Below are 23,689 nucleotides of genomic sequence, written 5' to 3' on the forward strand. Positions count from 1 at the left end.
TTGTGCCTGCCTGCTTTACACATGAGAAGTGTAGGACAACTGCCAACAGCTGCCGTTGCAGTATCCATCTTCTGACGTTGCTCTTGGACTTCTTTCAGCTTGTACCACAAAGCTAGGCAGACCAAAGTGCCAGAGCATGTTTACATAAGAGGCAAGAAAGGTGAAAGGGAACATGAGGTGGGAGACAAATGGATGAGTTTCACTGTGCAAAAATCTTGATAGGCCCGTAAGACGTGAGACCAAATAATGAAAATAATAATAGTGATATATAAAAAATAAGTCTTACATCAGAGAATTTACAGTACTAGAGGTTTTCCCTGCTGAAATATGCTAAACTACACTCAAAATTTGAACGCTCATGTGACTTCACTGTGGTGCTATCAAGATTTGCAAGCGTTTTCAAGGGTGATACAGTTGGTACTCAGGTTCTAATGCACACTTTGTGTGTGTTTCATGGGCCGTTGCTATGGGCAGGCTCTCTGCTTGCCCTTCATTGACTAAGCACCCACTTACTATTGATGACTGATGAAATGCACGTCTTGATTTAGTTTCATATGAAAGGAATTCAACTTTTCACATCCTGTTACATTCTGCAACAAAAAACGGAGGAGAAAAGTAAGTGGGTGTGACTGGGAGTTTCACTTTAAAAGGGTAAAGCATACTCTGGAGTTCAGGACAAGAACTGGTAGCAGTATTTGACAGCTCTCATGGCTCTGCTAGAACTGTGTGCTGGATGACACTGAAATCATTAGGCTGTATCTGCTATTTTCAACAAAAATTGATTCAGTTCATGTAGACGAAGGAGGGCTCATATCTTTACTATGGTTCTCCCTCTTTACTTCAGCTGGTATCCTTAATAATTAGTAAACTAAGTGTATTGAAGAATATAAGGATAAGTGAAAGCCAGGCTATGTAACTTGTGCCATCTCTGCAATATAAATCTTCCTGCATACATGCTGCTTCCAAATGTCTTTAGTAGGTAAGAAAAAAAAAATCTAAAACCAGAAATGCACGTATATAATATAACATTAGAGGTAATTGAGACCAGACACCATCCTGATGCTTCTGCTGTTGCTACTATTTTTTGTTCAATGTATCAAGAGACTGTCTAAAATTATGAAACATTATCTGAAGAATATAAATCCTATTGTAATTGATAGGCTTAGTTATATCTGTTTCATATTGAACTGAATATATGATTATATTTTCAGCTGTGTTTCAAAACTAAAAACAGAAGAATGAAAATACGACATAAAATACTAACACAGAAGTACTTCTTAAGTGTCTTCAATGGCATTTTCTTGGTAAAAAATTTATGTCCTTTTTCTTATTTGGCAGCTTCAAATTAATTTTTTAAAAATGTTTTGAATTAAAACAATAATCCTCTTTGTTTTCCAGGCTCTGGGTCTTATGCTTTTGACATTTGGCCTGTGGCTTTTATTTGACAGAAACAATTTTTTCAGTGTGTTATGTGAGTATAAACAGAATTTTTCTTTTGTTTCAAATGGTTGCAAGATAAATCAACAGAAACAGCTATAGATTTTTTTTTTTCACAAGGTGGCAGTATTGGATTGAAATGCATAGGTTATTCTTTTCTGTTGTGTGTATTTTCCATCATTAGCATGATTATCAAAATAGGGGAATATATATATCAGTATATCTAAAGTTTATATATGAATATAATGTATACAATTTTTTTATTTCTCTTGGTGGACAGCCTATACATGAATCACTGAAATATAAATCAGCTCTACTGATCTTTTCTTTATATAATTTACCAGACTGCATTTGGCCTGCATTTGACAAGATTATAGATCCTTTAGGTGGATATTTGGGTGGAATGAACACAAGTTGGAATTTGGGGGCTCTCCGTATAGATATTCCTTTTTCCCAGAGTGTATATCAAATTGTTTCACAGAGAAGTAAGTTTTGGGTCACATTACAACAGCTGTGCTCTTCAAGAGTTGTCTGCCTTACCTGTGCCAAAGAGCATCAGTTCCCAACTGGTGGGACGGGAACCATCCAATACAGTAATTCTGAGATGGAGATGAAAGTAATGAAAACCCCTGCTACTTTCCGTATCTATGCAAAAATGGCTAAAGTGGAAAGGGGAAAGTGGCCAGTCACAAAGAGGGAGGATAGCATTGAATCTGAGCCCGAATTTAATGAGAAATTTATCTATGTCCACATAGGACTTGTGCATGTGCTACTAATTTCTGGCAAACAGAAAAATTCTTTAAACTTGTAATTGTTTTTTGATTTCATTGTGTGTGGTTCACATTGTTCAACTGTTCTGTTCTGTTCATGTTCTGTTCATGTTCTGTTTACGTCTTACATGTTGTTACCATCCTCTGAATTTACGAAATGATATCTTTTTCTTTCTCTGACTGTAGATAGCATAAGTAATAATAATGCCCTTTTATCATTCTACTATTTCCATCCTTTCACTAATGGCGTTGCACAGGTTTAATTGTTTTTCTGGAATAAGTTTTTTAAGTGGAAGTCTCAAAACAAAAAAATAATAAGGAGAAATGATGGTATGAATGCACTGTGTTACAGTTTCTTCAGGTGAAAACCAGCTAGTGGCATATATTTCTGGTATGTTACTTAGTGTTGGATCTGTTATTACTTTTACATCAGTCGTGGGATTCCTTGGAATTGTTAAGGAAACCAAACGTCTACTAGTCATGGTAAGTGTAAATCAGACTCCAACTTTCTCATAAAATGGAAAGGAGTTTTGTGTGCATGAAAACTGCAATCCTGTCTTGATGTTATGATTTCCACATACAGGGATTAACAAATCTGCTGTTAGAAAGCTATTTTTAGATAAATTCCTGGCTCAAATGAAATCTGAACACAACTGAAGACCCTTCCATTTCACTGCATGAATGTTTTCAATGACAAAACACTTGCGGTTTGATGCAGCAAAGATTTATACACTGTATTTATTAACTTAGAGGTTTTTCAATTAATTTAGTTTTGAAATTTTGCGGAGTAACTATTACTCAGTATGTGCTTACATGCTTAGTATGTGCTGAAGAAATAAGGAAAAGCCTGCCCCAAAATGTTGCAGGTTGAAGGCACCAGTAGCTGCAGTATGGCTACAGTATCAAAACAGCGCGATTAAAAAACTCTTAGCTACGTAGACCTACCTGGATACTCCATACCTATATGCAAGTCCTGCTTTTTAAGAGAAGAACACTTTGGTTTCTGAAAAATTACACTGTAACGATACATTCTTATGATAGCTTTGATTACATTCTTTCCTTTATCTTTTGTTTATTGTCATCTTTTTTGAGCAATCTGTTTTAGACTCTGTGAAGGCTGAAGCAGAGAACTGTTCTACTGATTCATTTGTTAAGCACTGCAAATATCAATAGGCACAGCAGTGAGAGGAACCCAGGTGCTATAACCAGGGATCTTGTTCCTTCTTCCTTCCTGCTACTGCCCTAGGCATGTAGCTTTTGCCTCACAATTTATTAGACAATGAAAGAAAAAGAAGTGTCACATTTCCAACTTCCATGGAAAGACTAGTATCACAATATCTAGACACTGAAGGTGAAATTTGGTCTTCCTGAAAATGAAAAAAAATCACCTTTTTGTTTTGTTTGTGCATCTCATAACTCAAAGGAGACCTTGACTACGTGTGAGGCTTAGGCACCATGATAATTCAAACAGTCAGTGGAACACAGCTGCCTAACAACAGTTTTTGTTTTTATCTTTCAAGAAAGTTATGGCTTTGTCTTTAAGAACAAAACAATGAGTTGTGCTTTGCCTAAAGCCTGCCTCTTAGACTATGATGTCACTTTCTGAGGGTTTCCAGCAAAAAATATTTCTTATTTTTGTTGGAATGACTCTAAATAATAGTCATAAAGGGTTATACATGAGTTTCTGGATTTTTTTATTGCATTACTCACTCATTCGATATTATGTTTATACCTGATTTTGAGTGTTTTTTCAGTATGTGAGTTTTCAGATCCTGGTGTTTGCTACCCAGATGGCAATATTGATACTGATATTCACAACAAAAGAAGAGGTATGTAAATCATGTCAGACTGCTGATAGTTTCAAAATAGTTTCTCGCAATTACAAAAAAAAAAAATATCTAATAGTCAGTTCTCACTGTGTGCTGTATCACCATTTATTTGAACCTGAGTATTCTACGTATTGACAAGGCATAGCAGATGTGGAAAACTTAATTTGAGGAATTCAGCATGGTTCGATAGTTCTAAAGGAAAGTAAATGGAAATATATTTCCAGTTTCTCCTGTGCAACAAAACATACTCTTCTTGTTCAAGAATGTGAAATCAACAGTGTACAGGACAGTTTCATTCATTTCTGAGGGGTAACCTGGAAATTCCTTCTTTCCTGGACATCAGAAGAGGTAGGAGAAAGCATTAAATGCTAACCTGTGTCTGCTACCAGGTGATACCAGTAGTCTGCTATACAATTGGTAGTAGTAGGCATTGGTATCATGGCATGCAAAGTATGCTAATGAATTAGTAATTTAATTGCTTTGAGACTGTATTTTAGGTTCAAGTAGAGATCTAATGTAAGGAATATGTATCTTTGCCTTTAACAACAGGAAGCAACAGTAAATACCAACGTAGCTGTTGTCACCAGTAACTGTACTGCTTTGAAACTTCATTCAGTCATTTATTTTTCTACATATAGCAACTCCAATAGCTTGAGTATTCCTCATAGTATTATGTGGAAGGTAATCTGTACTGAATCCATACTGGCCTGGCCACTTCCATATTCCATAATTCCAAAATCTGTGGTTTGGGAAAACCTCCCATGACACTGATCTCATAAGGTTCATACAGTTCTTCAAATCCTGCTGCTATTCAGGCAGGGTACAGCACAAATAAATTAGTTTTATGCTATCAAAGTGAATCTGTATCATCAAGATTTCTTCATTAAATGTTAATTTATAATTATGGAGCCCTCTCTGGTTTATATGATGATTTTACATATTGAAAGATTTGAACTGTCAAGGAATGATGCATTCTGGAGTCAGTTATTTGGGCTAGGAAAATTGGTTGAAAGATTTCAGTTAATTTTATTTTTTTTATCAACTTGATCTCAACCTTAATTAAGTGTTGCTGAAGTATAATAAATGATGGTAACGTCATCTTTCACTACGCAAGCTTTTGAATTTTGTTTTTAGGATGGCTGTAGCAAGGGGAATGAGTTGGAGAAACCTAATTTTTTTCTTGTTTTGTAATGAAACCTTTCAGTGGACTGGTTCTCCTCTGCATGTATTCCCTACTACACTCTCTATAATCACACTCTTTGCTATCAGCTTGTCTACTTCAATTACTGTTAAAGGTATATTTTAACAGTCTCTGCCAAGATGCCTAATGTAGGGCCAACATGAGCTGCTAACTTCCCTAGCCCAAAGCAATATGTGTCCTAGCCACATTGCATGATGCTCGCACAAGTTTGTATCACATTACAAGTTGAATCAATTTTGGTTTTATGCTTATTATTATATGGTGGTGTACTTATTAGAAATAAATACGAGAGGAAGAATTTTTTATTTCACGACAGATCAGATGCGTCTATACTATGTTCCCTGGCTCTTCTGGCTCCATTTGGGCTAATCACCTTGTGTCTGCCTGTGCTATGTATGTGATTTGGGTCACTTAATTTATCTTTCCCTTTTGCTTTTAACTTTCACGTTAGTGCAATGGCTATGGCATGTCTTAGATCGTATTTGGCAAACTGATTAGAATGCTGCTGCTTGCAAGTAACCCTTGAAGAAACCTGACTATCAATAAAAGATCAAGGATTGTACTATCCATCCACACTCTTACCAATATGCATATACCAAATGCTATAAATATTTATGAACAGGTCCGCAATCAATGGAACAACAGAATTGATGAAGTTATTTCTGAATATGGGAATGAGAGTCTGGCTGAGCAGGAACCTGTTTGGAACATTCTGAATGCTGTGCAGCAAAATGTAAGGAAAAAAATCATCACAAAATATTACCTTAAAAAACACTGCATCAAACAAAAATGTGTATACCAAAAAACAACTTTTTTTTGTAAGGGATTAATTTTTCAAGATCTGCTGCTAGTATCTGATGTGGGTGGGAAGATTGACTTGTCGTCAGCAAGTTTGCCGACGACACCAAGTTCGGTGGCTTGGTTGACACGCTGGAGGGAAGGGATGCCATCCAGAGGGACCTGGACAGGCTTGAGAGATGGGCTCATGCAAATTGCATGAAGTTCAACCAGGCCAATTGCAGGGTCCTGCACCTGGGACATGGCAATCCCAGGCACAAATACAGGTTGGGCGGAGAATGGCTGGAGAGCAGCCCTGAGGAGAAGGACTTGGGGGTGTTGGTGGATGACAAGCTCAACATGAGCCAGCAGTGCACACTGGCAGCCCAGAAAGCCAACCGCATCCTGGGCTGCATCAAGAGAAGTGTGGCCAGCAGGTCACGGGAGGTGATTCTACCCCTCTACTCTGCGCTCGTGAGACCCCACCTGGAGCACTGTGTCCAGCTTTGGAGTCCTCAACACAGGAAGGACATGGACCAGTTGGAACAAGTCCAGCGGAGGGCCACAAAGAAGATCAGAGGGATGGAGCACCTCCCCTATGAAGACTGGATGAGAGAGCTGGGGTTGTTCAGCCTGGAGAAGAGAAGGCTCCGGGGAGACCTCATAGCAGCCTTCCAATATCTGAAGGGAGCCTGCAGGAGAACCGGAGAGGGACTCTTTGTCAGGAGATGTAGTGACAGGACAAGGGGTAATGGTTTCAAATTGGAAGAGGGGAGATTTAGATTAGATATTAGGAGGAAGTTCTTTACCGTGAGAGTGGTGAAGCACTGGAACAGGTTGCCCAGGGAAGTTGTGGATGCCCCATCCCTGGAAGTGTTTAAGGCCAGGCTGGATGGGGCTTTGAGCAACCTGGTCTAGTGGAGGTGTCCCTGCCCATGGCACGGGGGTTGGAACTCGATGATCTTTAAGGTCCCTTCCAACTCTAACCATTCTATGATTCTATGATTCCTTGCTGTTATATGGATTATTATGGATTAGGTTAGTCTTTTGAAGGACTGAGTTGAGAGTTCTGGTCACTGAAGTTTACTGCAGCTGAAAAAAATGATGGGTTTCCTAATATTTTTGACATAAACACTTGGTCTGCTTAGGTCTCAAGACTGACCTGAACCATGGACAAGCAGAGATGCTGTGAGGTCAAAGCAGAGCTCCTACTTTGAGAGCATTTGAATACGTATTGCACTGAGACTCTCTCAGAAATAGTGCTTAAAGCCTCAGATAAGCTTGCAAATCAATACTTTGAGCACACATACTTAATTATTAATTTTTTTTTTTTTGTGGCCTGGCAACATGTAATTTGTTTCCTTTCTCAGAAAAGTCCTTTAAAGCATTTTTATGAGATCAATCATTTTTGAAGTTATTCGCAATGTTTTTGACCAGTGGCCTGATATCCACCTTTCAAATTAATTCTGCATCATGAGCTTTTAATTACAAACACTACAGCTAAGCAGTTTAATATGGTTTAATAAGCTTCTATAGGCCAGCTGAGAGTCCCTTTATATGACTTCTTGCAGAGGTGAGTTATAGTTCTTCACAAATGTTGAAGATAATTTATAATTTTGGATAACTCACAAAGCATATATGTCTAGACTCAAGATTACTCTTGCATTAGTAATGTATATTTAAAATCTGTTCTTTGAAAATCCAGTCTTCTCTCATTGCATTCCTGATTTCTCTAGTGATTAATGGTGACCTCATTATGTCAATGGTGCAGCTAGACTATGTGCTGGTATACTTGAGCTCAGTTTTATTGAACTGTTGTGGGAGCACAGATTTCAGCAAAGTTACCTACCGACCACCCACCCTGGTGGGCATGTTTAGATTGTGGCAGATCTCAAAATCCTATAGGTATTTTACTGCTGATATCTAAATCAGATAAAATGATATTAAATCTGCCAAGGTGAACTATAATCTCTCTTTTGGATGAAATACTGCCATCCCCAAGTCTTTTGTTTCACAATTCCAGCTCTTCACAGTATCATTGGCCTCTGCTATGAAAAAAATAAAAAGATCACAAATCATATTAAAGAATAACTATATATTTTTATATATTCTTGGTGATATTTAACATACCACTTAAAGCTGGTGATTTTTTTAACTGAAGTTACAGAGTTGTTGAAAGTGAGTGTTTTTACAGAGAAAGAACAGTTTTGGCTAAGTCGTCAAAATTTAGAAGCAATATACTTTAATTAACTATTCAAAACATCAAAATGAGGTGCTTGTGTTTAACATCTCCATGCTAAAATATGGCAGACTTTTCATTCCACAAAAGAATTCCAGACATTTCTGAAGTTTCATCCTCATCTTCATGGAAAACTCCTGGAATTTCTTACATGACAAGAATTCCATTCTTCAAGCTGTTTGATTGTTTGGTTTGGTGTTACTGGTATTGAATTAGATTATTAGGAAGAATAGCTGAAAATCCAGTTGAACAGGGCACAGTATTTGCTTTGTGCTTCAAGTTTGAGGTATGTGTTCACAAGAGATCAATTGCTGCTAAAAAACAAGTTAGAATAGGGAGACTTTCTAAAGATCTCTTGCTAAAACAGAAGAATTTTTGCAAATACGACATTAGAAGTGACAAGTTTTTAAAAAATGGTCCTTATTTAAGTTTCTAGATCAGAGTAAAAAACAGAGTGTCTGTGTTTTTATTTTTATTTATTATAATGTTTTATAAAATCTGTCCCTGTTTACTACATTCATTATGAAACAACATTCATTATGTTGTTTCAAATAGCGTCTAGTTTTCTTTCTTCTTTTTGTTGTTCTTCACAGTGAATACACCCTTAATATAGCTTCCTGCTTACACACAATTTCTGCACTGAAATTACTTTGGAAGGGTGATTGCCAAAATGTTTTGCTTTAATCTGGGTTGGTATTTTTTTTCTTTTTTCTATTTACGTGTGTTCTAGAATAATGTGCAGTCTAAAAGAAAGTTCCTTTCAAAAGGTATTTTACAATCATATTATTCTTAAATCTGTACTATTGAGTACATATCATGGGAAATGATACATAAGGGTGAATCATCCCCTGCAGAAACCTCTCTCTACTGAATACAGAGAGAAACTGTCTAGCTAATTTAATCAACTAATAGCTAGCACTAATAATTGGGGTGGAAATTCCTCTGTGTGACAGTCTTTATAGACGTTGGAGTTACCAAGTTACAGGATTTCTATTCTAGATGGAATGTTGTGGAAGATACAGTGTTACACAGTGGGAAAGGAATAAAAACAAGGAAAATAGTACTCAGGTCCCATGTTCGTGCACAACATCCAGTCTGAAGAAATGGTTTTGTGATGTCCCAAAGAATTCAACATACAGTATGGTAAGAAATAAAAAACTTGTCTTCAGGAATGTAACTTTTGCTACTAAATGGACTTTGGAAAAAGTTTACAAAACCTGTTTTCCACCAAGACTTGGCTTACAGATGCCAAAGTATTAATAATATTCATTGCTTTATGTTTCATCACTCTGAAGCCTTGGTTTTTACTCATTAAGTGTCAGTCATGTAGGCAGTTCTAAATTAAGGATAATTCAAGAAACAGGAGTTGTGCCTACCTCAGATCAATATCCCAGGGACGTTTAGTAGTGGTTTAAGAAATAGTAAGCATCTTGACATTCAGAAGCTCATGCTGGGCAAATCAATGATGACAATGGAAAGTGACAGTATATAAAAAGTATACAGTACATTTTCTACTTGTAATTACTATTTGTCACTTACAGAATGTCAGCAATGTCTCCGCCTTTTTGTATTATCTGCTTTCCAGAGCATCTCCATTACTTTACAGGATAAGAGGAATGAGCAAGGCATTGAAATGAGATGTGTTTTCCGAGACTAGTTCATGCTTGTATTTACATGTCTTAATATTAAGGGACCAGTCTGCATGGGACCAATCTGCATAGGACCATCAGATACCATCAGTTGATAATAGAAAACTGGAGCAAAGTGATAAAAACTGTTCTTTTCTATAAACCCTCCAGTGTTAATAGGAATATCCAATGAGAAGAAAAATTCAGCGGGCAAAGGTTGTTTCTTGACAATTCAGGACAGTAAATAATAGAAAGGATGCTGTCAAATGACATCTGGTATTGTCTTCCTTCAGTTCATCAGCTCATCAGTTTGGAATTGTTCCCTGTTTCTACAAAGCCTTGTCATTCTTAAAAGATCACTTCAAAGTATATGTTTTATTATATTTATAGCTATTTTAAGCTATGTAATAATTTATAATTTATTTAAAAAAACAATATAATAAGCATAGGCTATAATCTGGAAAATATGCACATCCATTCTGGGATGCATAATGCATGAGAATCAGTGAGAACTTGAAAATATTCTTTCAAGCATTTACTTGTAATCTCTCGGTTATAGTCACACAAAAGCAAATTCTCTTTTGATTAAGTCACAAGCTCTGGAACATCTCCATACAAAAATATCAGATTTACTTAAGAACAATCTGTTTAGTTCAGATAATTTAAAAAATGTTATAGCTAACTCTCCACAGTACATATAACTGATGTATTTGCTTTCTGGAAAGTAAATATCAGAACCCATCATAACATGCAGAAAATTCTATTCTATATGTCTTAAAAGTATAGTCTCACAAAGATGCAGCATGAATTCAGAAGTTTAAAGGATTTTTCTTGAAATCTGTTCATCTTGTTTAGGGATGTGAAGAATATTTAAATACATGGTTCGAAAACAATGTTTTGATCTTAGCTGCAATTGCTATCAGCCTGCTAATTACACAGGTAAGAGTATTTTTAAGCAAAAAACTACAAAATATTGACATTCTGCTGTGGGTAAAAATCAATGCAGTGTCATTTGGCTTTGGCATGCTCTCAGAAATTTTGTGAAGTGTTCCATCAATTTTAATTAGAAGTAATATCAAGCACTGTTTACCAACAAACTCACATCATATATTCAAGCACCATCACAGATGTTGGTGTCCGAAGTTTGTTGAATAAAATGTTTGACCTGACTTGTGAAAGCAAACAGCATTGCAAGGACAGGAAGCAGTTAGAGAGAATGTAAAATCCGTGGAGCAAAAGACCTCTTTTGTCCTCTATTTGTGCAGAACCTGATCCATGAATATGCTAAATCAAACAATACAAAATCATGAAACCTCTCCCCAACATATATCTATGAGAAAATTTTATTGGGTAAAGAGGAATAAAGCTTTCAACATCAAAACAAAACTATATGAATAATGGCAACAAGAATTGATTGTCCACTCCACAGACAGCCTGAAGGTTGAGTACCATCAAGCAGGCAGAAGGATTTTTGATACTATCTAAAATCACGAAGTTGAAAATTAAATTGGTTCATTTTTACATTCATTTAGAATTCAATGTATGACCTATTTTACCTCTTCCATACGTAGTATCTTCCCATAGATGTGCGTAGTAAAAACATTCCTGCTATGGAATAGATCTGTTCAGTAATAAAAATATTTTTTATTCATATTCACCTAATCCTCACTAGCATATTACATGAGTGTCTCATGAATTTCAATGTACAATCATTGACACCTTGCCAGGTGGGAAAGAGCTGTTATCCCCATTCAAGAGGTAAAGAGCAAGATTCATAGGGCACTGAAACACTTAACACTTAACTGAATTATGTGCCACTTGAAATAGATTTCAAGACACTTCTGTGGATGTGGGCCTAAGTGACTTGCTTAAGGTCACACAGCAAGCCTGTGGCAGAACAGAGTATTTAGCTTGTATCTTCAGGTACATGTCCTCATCATTCTCCTTTATATCCTGCTTAGAAGCCAGGTAAACAGTCAGATTGGCTCAGTCATGATTGAGTATCAACACTTTCTTTGGTGTTTTTAATTCACTCTTTTTCCTTTCTCAGGTATTTTTGGTCACACTAACTGGTCAGCTATTCAGAAACACCAAAAAGAATAATATTTGGCCAAATGAATCATAAACTCTTCTGAGCATTGCTGTGGTACAAGAATCATCAGATCCGTGCCTGTGACAGTCAACAAAATTACTTCCAGTAAAATTTGGATTGAGCTCTACATATTGTAATCACTAGGATATTAACATTTGGGCTTTAATAAGTTTGTTTATTGTTCATGGCTATGAATATGCCAATGTGCTACAAAAGGATGTGTGTTAAAGCCATTTACTAGCTGGTTAATAAAACTTCCTGACAAGCTGAATATTAGTTTCCTGAGTCTTCGGAACAACTTGTTCAGAGTGTTACAAATAGTATTGTATAGTATCCCACACTTTGAAACAGAAGGAACCCTTTGTCAGATTCAGTGAAGAAACATATTTACTAAACCTTGCTGACACTTCTTTAGACTTTTACCTTTCCTTCCAATCCTTCTCTGTTTTGTCCTTGTCTGTTTTGCAATTTTATCTCCAAAATCATTGTCTTATATATATTGGGCTCTTTCCCAAGAAGTGTAGTAGATATCTTTCATTCTTGCTGAATGGATCTTACCATTCATTTAATCAAATGGCTTCAGTGTTATAGGTGGAGTTAGCTTGAAACCCTAAAACATTCTTTATCCTCTGAGCAGTGAGGTGACCTGACATATCTCGAGGAAAACTGAAGAAGCCATAGTATTACAAGTGCAGGGGGTAGCATTATTAATTATTTTTTGCCTAAAACTTCCCATTTCAGTAATCCATCTTCTGATGCTTATAAGTTTAGTAAGTTTTATTTATTTAATCTAAAAAATTTCTATTCAAAGTGCCTGCCATAGGCTGGATTTCTTATTTACAGAGAACTTCAAATACAAGAAATGTGTCAATTCAGAGGTGAATGGCAGGCTTGGAACAAAATCTGAATTCCATTCTCGTATTTTTTGTTCTGCTACCAGCAAAGATCTAAGGAACACAGCAATGAAGTCTCTCATCCCACTCAAAGGTTTATCTGCATTAAGAATGGCAAATACCTGTTACCTTGATGTCTGTGATAGATTAAGAGGTTTTAAGCCTGTTGTTGATGTAATTCAGTCTGAGAATACAATCTGAGGAGGATACTAAATAATAACAATAAATAAATAAACAATAGTTTTTTTCAGTAATCTTCATTTCCCTTACATTTCTTGCCCTTTTTGAAGATGAGCGAGGTGTTTGTTTCTCTGCAGCTACCAGGGATCTCCCCTAAACACCATAACCTTTTGAATACGATAGAAGGTATCTACTCAGTGATAGATATTTTCAACTCTAGCTGAGCACTGGCTTTTCTGCATCCATCCCTGCATGCTTGGGCAGTGACTCTCTCTTTCTCCTGGGTGGCCTGTTGCCATTTCCACCTTCTGTATACTTCCTTTTTCTGTTTGAGACCAGTACCCAGTTATCCTAGTTTTATGTTTGAGACTAGTTGACCATTATCCATACTAGCCTTCTGCCATGCTTGCTCAAATTCCTGTACATCAGCATGGATAGTTCTTGTGCTCTGAGGAGGTCGTCCTTGCAAATTAGCCAGCTCTTTGGGGCCCCTTTGCTCTTCATGGTAGTCTCACATAGATTCTGCCAAGTAGATACCTGAGCAATCAATTGCTCCTGAGCAATACCTGAACAATCCTACTTATTTTAGGATTTCAAAGTCCACAGTTTCATGGTCATTGCAGATAAGAACCTTGATCTTTGCGTTTCCAACGAGTTCCTCCTTGTTTGTGAGGAACAGAACCAACAGATCGTCTTCTCTGACTGGACTGTTGGTCACCTGCATCGACCCAGTATCGTCATCACACCCCAGAAATCTCCTGGGTTGTTTGTGCCAAGCCATATTGCCCTTCTAGCAGATGTCAGGTGGTTCCCCTGAAGTGCAGGGTCCAGCAATCATGATGTTTACTCCTCCATCTGCCTAAAGAAGACTTTGTGGACCTCACCTTCTTGATCAGGCAGTCTCTGGTAGATACTTACAATGGTTTGTCCTCTGATCCTTGCCCATAAACTTTCAACTGGCTTGTCAGCCCTTCGAAGGCAAAACTCTGTGCATTCTTCTTGAGATATCAAGTCAAGTTGGCAGGGGAGTGCTTCCTTCCCTCGAAGAACTATGCTTTCAGAAATACTGAATACTTCAGTCAGTGTGAAGTAGCTTCTGTAGATATACAAATACTTCTATTCAGTCCACATGGGATGGTTCTTCACTAGCCTAGTGCAGTAAATTGCATCCAAATCTAATAAACAGTTATTCATGTTTGACTGGTTTGTTACACTTAAAATAATTACTTAAGCACTTCCCCTCTTTTAGAAGGATATTAAGGATGAGATTACTGGTAAAATGCAGCCATGTAAAAGCTGGACAAGTATCCTAGCGCATCTGGAGAGTAAGGTACTCCTGTAGAGTAATTCATCCTCTTTTCCTAGGTAGGTATTACAGAATGACATCTTCTAGAACTGCCTTTATTTTTCAGGTTTGATTGGGAGCCTAGTTGCACTAGCTTATAGTTTGTACAACTTGAAATGGCTAACACTAGATTAATTAGATCCCACTTTAATATTATATAATCAAGAATTCAGAAGGCCCTAAATAACATCACATATGAAATCTGAATTTGTTCCTAATGTATCTTTATTATAAAATGGTTGTCAATTATGTGCTCACATAATGGCTTTCCACTGTAGGCTAGAATCCAAATTCTGTAAAAATGTACTGTGCTCTGTACCCAAATATTATTTTAGGATGAATAGAAGCAGTTCCTATTGTCCTCAGTGACATTTTTGCATGCCCAAGTGAGAGGAGAACGTGCTCTGGTATGTAAGAAAATGCTCCACAATACCCACCAAGACCTGTCATCAACATTCACAATAAAATGTACATACTGGCTGCTAAAATCTCTGGCGAGCACACAGATAATTAGATAACAGACATATGTGTGTGTGCAAGAAGATTATATATAAAGTCAGTAATACTGCCACACGTGCTGCTGGTGCTTAACATGAATAACTATAACAATTTCACTATTAATAAGATATTTAGTAAAAAAGGCCTAAGAAAGAGGAGAAAATTTATCGCATGGAAAGTTGAAACTTTTTGGTTTTTTTAATGTTTTGAGATAAGAAAATAGAAAAAAGTATTTGTTTGGCTATTTGTGCAATGCTGGTAGGTAGACACTAGAGGACACAAGGAGCTCAAGAATTATACAGGACACAGAAGAATAAACACAAGAATTACAGAATGCCATATCGTACACACCTTATATATACCCCACACTTTATTGTGTGGGTATTCAAACCCACACATATATTTTATGTATTCAAAACATATTGAATAAGTCTGAAGGTGATAGACATGTAGCACTGCACTGTCAGAGAAAGGGATGTCGTCGTGGAGTCCCCTTCTCTGGAGATTTTCAAGACACGCCTTGGTGCAGTCCTGAGTAATGTGCTATAGGAAATCCTGCTTTAGCAGGACTAGATGATCTCTAGAGGTCCCTTCCAACTCTGACAATTCCATGATTCTGTGATTCCGTGAGACAGTGTGCTTCCAAGGGCTGCCATGGGAAACAACCCACGGCAGCTGTTGCTGTGTTAAAGCTCAGTAAGGTAATGAGTCAATCCAGTTCAGCTAATTTAGAAGCTGTATCACCAAAATTAGGAGATGTCTCTAAAGGGATTATTGGTGTGAGAGTGTAGGCTGAAATCATAACTGCATAAATTCCCTATACAAATTAGTACAGAGAGGAAACAGAGACTGCAGTTACACAGTTGCTTTCATGCACTTATCTTTAAAATCCCTTATCTTTAAGGTCCCTTCCAACTCCAACTATTCTATGATTCTATGATTCGTGGCCTAAAAGCACTCTGCTGCTGAAGAGATGGTCTGTCTTCATTTTCTTAGCCTTGCTCCCACCCCTGACAGGACACTGGCCTGGTACCCAAGCAGCTTTGTGGGGAACTGGTCCAAAGCCCTGACTGATCTAAAAAATAATCCTACATTAAAAGTTAGGTGTTTAGGGTTTTTTTGTTTGTTTGTTTTGCTTTGTTTTGGTTTTGGTGTTTATCTTTTCATTTGTTTGTTGGGGTTTTTTGGCCAATACTAGTCCAGTGTGAAATATATGTATATTTCAGGAGTTTGAATTTTAGTTCTGCCCCTCTGTACATGGAGTCTCCTAACCCCTATGCTAAAATAAGGCTCACTCTTGCTTTCTTAGTATCTGCCCCACCATGTTAAGTGCCTGGATGCCCAATGGTTAAGCTTCAGTAAAAGGACACTGAATGCTCTCACTCACAGTGTCTCATGATTTGAGGACCAGGATTCTGTCTTGAAATTTCAAGGTAGGTTCAACCCTTTGAGGAGAATGAGACTGAAAACTCATGTTTCCTACATCTGTAATGGGTGCTCCAATTATTATAACGCTGGATAATATAAGGGGGTGGAATCACTGAAAATTACATCAAACAAATAGTCGTGGTGCTCACTGGCAGTAATGTTTAGGGAATTCTCCAGGGTCTAAAGGTGGCCTTGAATAAATCCAACACTGCTCAGTTTAAACTTGATTTTTCATAGAGCTACAGATAGAGACTAGATGCCAGGTACCAAGGAAGCAAGCACCTTGAAACTGCATAGTGACTGAAGTTCCCAGAAAATTTTGGACAAGGTAGGGAGGCAGAAGTGAACTATATGCCTGCCTACATGGCAGGGAGTCCTGGAAAAAACAGTGGTGTGAATGCCTCATGGCTATTTTGTTTTCATATTCTGAAAGGAATACAAATTATAGTCACTTGGTTTTGCACTATACTGCTCATCTCCTGAGGGAATAGAATCTGCAGTTCCCACAGGACATTTGTAATTTGTGTTTGGTACTTATCCAAAGCTAATTTAATCAATGTCAGTTCTTCTGTGAATGTCAAGTGTATGTTCTAAATGGGAAACTCCTGTAACACTATACATAAAGCTACTCCACTACAACAGTCACGGGGAACAAGTTCAGAGATTTTAGTCTGGGCTTGAACAGATGGGATAATTTCAGGTATGACCACCAAGAATTTGAGGATCCAAACTCAAAAGAACAGGGCAGATCAAAGAGATAATTTGTCTAGGATGAAAAGCTTTCTGTAGTGAAAAATGGAAACCACTTTTTAACGGAAGGATGCTAGCAGTTAGGACGCTATCCTCCATCAACAAACAAAAAAGGAATACCTAGCATGAAAATGTAAAAGAGAAAAGTAAGGTGTGAACCGCTTTTTTATTACAGTGAGTCAGAGTTGCTAGCTCTTTGAATAATCACTAGCCAGGCTCCTGTTCTCCATTCTTATAAAAATATTTAGAATTCCAAAAAGAGTACAGTAAATAATACTCTTTTTACTTTTACAGATGTAGTGACATTAACATATGAGCCCAGTGATCTAATGATATTTCAAAATCAAAGGTGACCTTTATCTCTTTAAAGAACATTCTTAAGCCTCAATTATGCTATATACACATTCAGGCAGTCCTGCACAATGCTTTGATCACAGAACTTATGGAATTTATCCCTTATGACAATAAGGTGATTAGAACAATCTGTATATTTCATATTTTGTAAAACAAAGGTTCCCAGCTAGATTCCTATCATGTATTTTCACTTGGAAATAATACACATTTATATTTTAATTTTCCCCAGTCTGCACAATTTTTAAGTAAGTCATATTTATTTGGTATTGACTTAAATAGTTTTCAAGACACAGGATCAATGTTTTATTCCAGATCAACTGGATAAAGCATTTCAATATCTTTCAAAGACACAAAAATTCTTTTTCCATGCAAATTACTAGAATTTGGGGCTCAGTAAATGATATTATAAAATACTTTTGTCTGTAAATAAAAATAAAATTTCACATGCATTGGCAGTTTCAAAATCTTGAACTACTGGAAAGTAACTATAAAATTAGCTTACAGTAAGCATTCTCTTTTATATAAACACATTTTACACTTTGCTTTTATTTTATTTGAATATTCTTAGAGTGTGCTAATTCTTAGGGTTTGTTAAATATGAGATAATACTTGATTGTTTCGTAAAGTTCTAGATTCTCATGTGAGAACAGTGGCTTTCATCACAAGTTCATTTGTAGTGCTCCTGGCTGAAAAGAGCTTACAATAAAACATACAGGCTTAAAAAAAGGCTGGGAGGGGGAAGTGGAGGGGAGTCACAGACTGAATATTTTTAAAAAGCTTGTAAAAATTAGTAAAATCTCATATTTTGTGGACACTTGGCTTGGCTGGAGTTGGCAATACCCCATCTCCTGGGGTTTTGGTCTAGCTGCAGCTGGTTGAAACTTGTATTACTCTTTGGGTTCCCGTTCCCAGCTGTGTATGAATATTTTGCAGGCACAACCCAACTCATTATTGCAACACTCAACAAGGCACCTACTGTCTATGAACTGTAAGTTCAAATCCAGAGAATGGAAATGAAAGCTGCAACAGAGATCAGTGGTAATGCATGCTCCTTTGTCTTTAAACGCTATATTTTAATTATTACACAGAACGTATAATTCTACCCAAATTCAATTCCATTCTAGTGTGCCCAGAGAGATCACGAAGTGCCGGGGAACTTAAAGGGCCTCTCAGGGTAGGCGAAGGGCATGATGGCTTTGGAGGAACAGACTACTAACATTTATGGTGCCCTTGGGAAGTGCAGGGAGCATGAGTCCATTCCCACCTCTCCCCTTTCTGTTGAATGTAGGATAAAGAGTAAAATAACGTCCCAAATGGCTGGGTGGTGCAACCCTTGTCCTCTCCATTGTATGAAATAAATGCAGCTGGTTTACTGTTTCTTGAGACTGAGTCCTACCTAGATCTCTGCCTGTAGTTCCACACTTTCCCAGCACTGGGGAAGCCACAGGTTTACTACCTGGATATCTCTCCTATTTTAATATATGTTGCAGATGTCAAGCTGAAGTTTTGAAGTCTAGTACAGCACATGATTCTTAGATAGTATATTATTTGTAAACACCATGAATTGACAGTGAGTGTAGGACATTGAACAACATCATTCTAATTTGACTGTGGATGGCAACATCCATATTTTTGAATGGCTACAATGAAACTGCGGCTCTTGAAAGTCTGCAGCACAGCTTAGCAAAGCACTGTTTCATTTAATAGCTATTGTTTCAGAAAAAAAAAAAAAAAGAAAGTTGTTGCAGAATGTAAATGAAGCATTTCCCAGCGGCTCTTGGAATCAGAACCAGAATTCAGTGCTGAATTATTTGATGAACATGACTGTTACAACTTTCATTACCTTGACCTCCAGTATTCCTGGGCTGATACTTCTTCCCATATCACATCCCTCATGCTCTTATTTATAAGTAACTCCATTCATCAATCCTTATCAGAGTCACAGAATCACAGAATATTTTTGGTTGGATGGGACCTTTGAGATCAAGTCCAACCAACAAAAAAAACCCAAACAAACAACAACAACAACAACAACAAAAACCAAAACCAAAAACCAAAACCCAAAAACAAACAAACAAACACACCCAGCAAAAAAAAAAAAAAAAAACAACAAAAAAAACCCCAGATGGAGATCTTAGGTTTTCTTATTTTTTTTCCTCCTTATTTTCTGTCTTATTTTGTATAATGTTTCATATGCTTAGGTGGATTAGACACACTTTTAATATTTCCATGAAACCGTCATGCTTCCTGTGCTAATTCAGGCACAGATACATGTTCACTGAGCAGCTGCAAGGAATGGAATAAAACCTTTTGGTAACATCCCTACATTCACCACAGAAAGTAAAGCAACAATTTAAGAAAGTAAAGTACAATTTAAGTGTCCCTACCCTCAATCTCACTTGCATTTTGCTACTCCTAAGCAAGCCCTAGTTGAACTTTTTCTCATGTTTAGGCATTCTGGCCATTACTTTTCTCTATGATGTCTTAAGTTATTAATCAAGGGTACAGGCTTTCTCCTGTCATGAGTCATCTGTTTTCATTACTATAGTCAGAACCTGAGGATTTTCAAACCTTTCAAACCTTCCTGTTGCAAATCTGATTGAGAGTGGCAACAGATGAAAAAGATATGGAGAAGGAATGACAGATGGACGCTCAGGCAAGGATGTGTCTGCATATCCCTGGATGCACCCTTGCACCCATGTGCACTCACCCAGCCATACCGTTACAGCATGGCTGTGCAATCAGGTCTCATCTTCCTAAGAAATGCTGCTGGACACACTTCCTGAATCTGCTGCCCTACAGCTCTGCATGACACAATCTTCACACTCATTACACTGGGGTATGACTGTATATAAATAGCTTGAAATATTAATAAAATTTTCTTTTACTGGAAAAGAAAGTGTTCTTTCTCATCACCTCTGACAGATAGCTGTGTGCACTGATAATTTTCAAACCCTCAACATAACCCCAATAAATTCAATCATCTGTGGGAGTTCACACCAGCCTAAGCGTCTGATCCATATGTTAGAAAGTAGTTATGTTTTAGAGAAACTAAACCAAAAGTAACAGAGGCAGTCCAATATTTTAAAAGCAAATAGCGGAGTCACTGGTATGCTTTTTCTGAAGTACAGTGTCATGTCACTGCTAAAGATGATAGATTTCTTTGTGATTCTTGCTTTTATGCACTAGCTCAAAACCTCCAGGCACTAATTTTTTATTTTCCTACACAGACTGAATAAGTTTTGCAGAAATAATAAATATACACGAAAAATCTAAGAGTAAACACATTTAGAATATTGGCATGGCTCTGCAAGCATGAAGGTGAAAAGGCCAGTAGAATATTTCTCCATATTTATTTTTAGCCTTTTCAATTTCCTCCCCCTCAAAGACATACTTCTTCTATGTACGTTATGAAAATATATATGTATCTTTCAAATAATGCTTAATTTGTCTTCTTTGCAGGACACATATTTCGTCATGTCCTGCACAGCTGTAAAAGCCAAACAGGAATTCTTCAGGAAGAGAGAGACCAGGTTCTTCTTTACCTCACACTGGTTCACATGAGTCTAACTCCACCATGTTTAGTGGTGTTCCTCAAGATGAATAACACTGCGAGCAAGAACACAGCCTGAATCACAATGCTTTCCCCAGCTTTTTTGGAGAAGAAATGTCTAAAGAAATGAAATTATGTATTCCCTTTGCTGCCTTCATCACAACACATGAATATTTGTTTGTGTGTCAAAATGGGATTAGAACTCCTTCAGACTGTATTTTCTATAAAATATATCATGTAATATACTGAATGGGTTATGTATAGGTAGGTTAAACTGTTGTGAGGATTATTAGAAACATAAATAGAAAGGAGAGGTTTAAACAAAAAAGTTATTTGAAACCACCCTTAGCTGCATCTTGATTTAGAAATAAAGTGTTGAAATCAGTTTTGGAGTGCTGTACTTAGGACAATAGGCAAAGACTCAGAAATTCTTGATTCATTTTTCTTCTCTGCCATTAACATATTGGGTCATTGTAGACAAATCTTTTCATCTCTTATTGTTCCAAATCTCCCTCTGTAAAAAGGAATAAGGACACTTCCTTTTTGTCTTCATTCATCTGACTTATTTGTTTTAAATATTATGCCTTTTGGATATAAGGCCTGCTCTTCAACTCTGTATATTTGTTTAGTGGTCTTTGTTGGGAGCCACTGAGTACTACTGTAATAAATAATAGTTCCACTGTTACTGGTAAGGTTATTTGAATAGGGTTCTCCAATGGTAAAAGTCAAAATTCACATGCTAGGGTCACAATAAACTAATTTATAAAATTCAAGTGAAGCTGCTTAAAATCCAGCTATCAGCAAGCTATGTCTGCTCCTATTAGCAACAATCAGTGCTTCTGCTCTCTATCAGTGAAAAAGGTGTTCAGCTCTTTTGTTGAAGGCAGTTAAATCCAGACAAGGGCCAGACAGTTTCATCCACAGATTTGCTCAAAGCTTATACCATCAATAGTAAATCCAGTTTAAAAAGACACAAGTTTGGATGGCATTTCTGTTTATATTGCCAAGGTATTTTTACCAAATGCAGTTTAGTACTGTATTGTTAGGGGAAGTGTCTGTGGACGTTGTCATTAGTATCTGGCAGAGAAAAGCAAGGAGTCTATATGAAAGTATAGAAGATAAAATTATTCTAAAGTATGTACTGTCAGTGATAGTACAGTGGAGTAAATTTTGAGATTAATTTATGTTTCCTAGTTGGAATCTCTAGTATTTGTAATGGCTTGCTTTTGCTTTGTTATGCAAAATCGCTTTTAAATAATTTCTGAAATAAAGACATTATTGATTGCAGTATCCCCATGCTGACAGAAGATTCTGGTGGACAAGATCATTTTAATGTTAAGCTAACTTACTCATGGAGAGTAAAATCCAGATTGGTTTCTTATTGAATTTAACCCTAAAACAAGCCCCACTCAACAAGACACATTTTCATAGGCCATTATTCAAAAAGAGTTTCTCTACAAGATATCAAATGACAAATAACCACTCAGTCTTGTTACGAGTTCTGACATCCAGTAAGGGCAAGGGAGAGGGAGTTTCAAGATTAAATATGAATCCTTGCCTTTTCATATTTTAAGTCAAACTTCTGACCATATGTTTCATAGAAATTATGAATATTCTTGACAAGTTCACCTCAAAGGCTGGAGAATTGGGCCAGCTAAGCTGTCCAAAACACAAATTTTTAAGATCATCATAACTAATTAGATTTACAGAATTTTTCTAGACACCTCTTGAGTCACGAGTACTCCTCTGGAAGTGTGAACACTTTCTTTTATATATCAGCTAACCCTATTACAATGATTCCATCGATAGTGGCCAGATTTATTTCAAACCAGAAAAGCTTTGGCCCCATCTTTCAAGTTTGCTGGACTTTTTGCTTAGTTCTTAAACAGATATTTTTCTCCACTGCCAGAGAATGTGGCATGTACATGTTCTCATAAAGACCCTCGCATCAACAGTTACTTTTCGGTTTTCCTCCTCTTCTCCTCCTGTTTCATGAAGGAAATGGAAACCTGCAGCTCAGCTCTGCCAGTTTAGAGGCAGAAATCACCAATATTTCTTTTTTGATTCCTACTTATCTGATCCAGTATTAAGGTAAAGCAAGCACTTAAAATGTAACTTAAAATGTAAGAGACATAGGAACTGTAATCTTGTTGAAATTTTACTGTTAGAACCTGCTTATTGCTATAATCTCAGATCTAAGACTTGCATAGCTAATGGAGTGCTATAAGCTTACATACTTTTTGCCTCCCTTACTTGAGGGTGCCAAGTGGCACGTCAGGAAAAATATTTCCCAAATCAAAGGTGTGTTAGTATTCTATTTCCTAGCTCTGTGGTTTCAAGTTCTTTACTGTAATTCATAGCATGACTGTTTTTAAATTTTTTTCTAATTCTAGTACTTAAGAAATAGCTTGTTAATTTTTACACCTAAAACCTTTTTTTCTTTTGACATTTAAATGCACTTGTGTGCTGTTTCATAGAATAAATAAATGTATTTAATCCCCAAACTTTTACTTCATGCAAAACAGAAGAAAACATCTGTGAAATCTGTATAAACAGAGCTTCTAAAGGTGAGAAAAGTCATCAGTCAGCAGCTAACTCAACGGGATAGCTTATTGAGCTGTGGTGGAAGGTCAGCCCAGCTAAGCACTGAATAGTCATCTTTGAAAACCAACCCTGCAGACAAATTGTAAACACACATAATAACAAAAGTTTCCC

The 23,689-nt window shown here is 36.9% G+C and overlaps 1 protein-coding gene across 1 annotated transcript; it reads left to right on the forward strand.

The window, feature by feature from the left end:
• The first annotated feature begins 136 nt into the window (after nucleotides 1-136).
• On the forward strand, nucleotides 137-12,006 carry TSPAN19 (tetraspanin 19). Its single transcript, XM_074144461.1, is given in 9 exon segments — nucleotides 137-160; nucleotides 1,212-1,304; nucleotides 1,399-1,471; nucleotides 2,560-2,690; nucleotides 3,962-4,036; nucleotides 5,860-5,970; nucleotides 9,253-9,396; nucleotides 10,737-10,820; nucleotides 11,932-12,006. Coding segments are annotated over 9 exon segments (810 nt in total).
• Nucleotides 12,007-23,689: the final 11,683 nt, after the last annotated feature.

Source organism: Numenius arquata, chromosome 2 (assembly GCF_964106895.1).
Source record: "Numenius arquata chromosome 2, bNumArq3.hap1.1, whole genome shotgun sequence".
NCBI classification, from domain to species: domain Eukaryota; kingdom Metazoa; phylum Chordata; class Aves; order Charadriiformes; family Scolopacidae; genus Numenius; species Numenius arquata.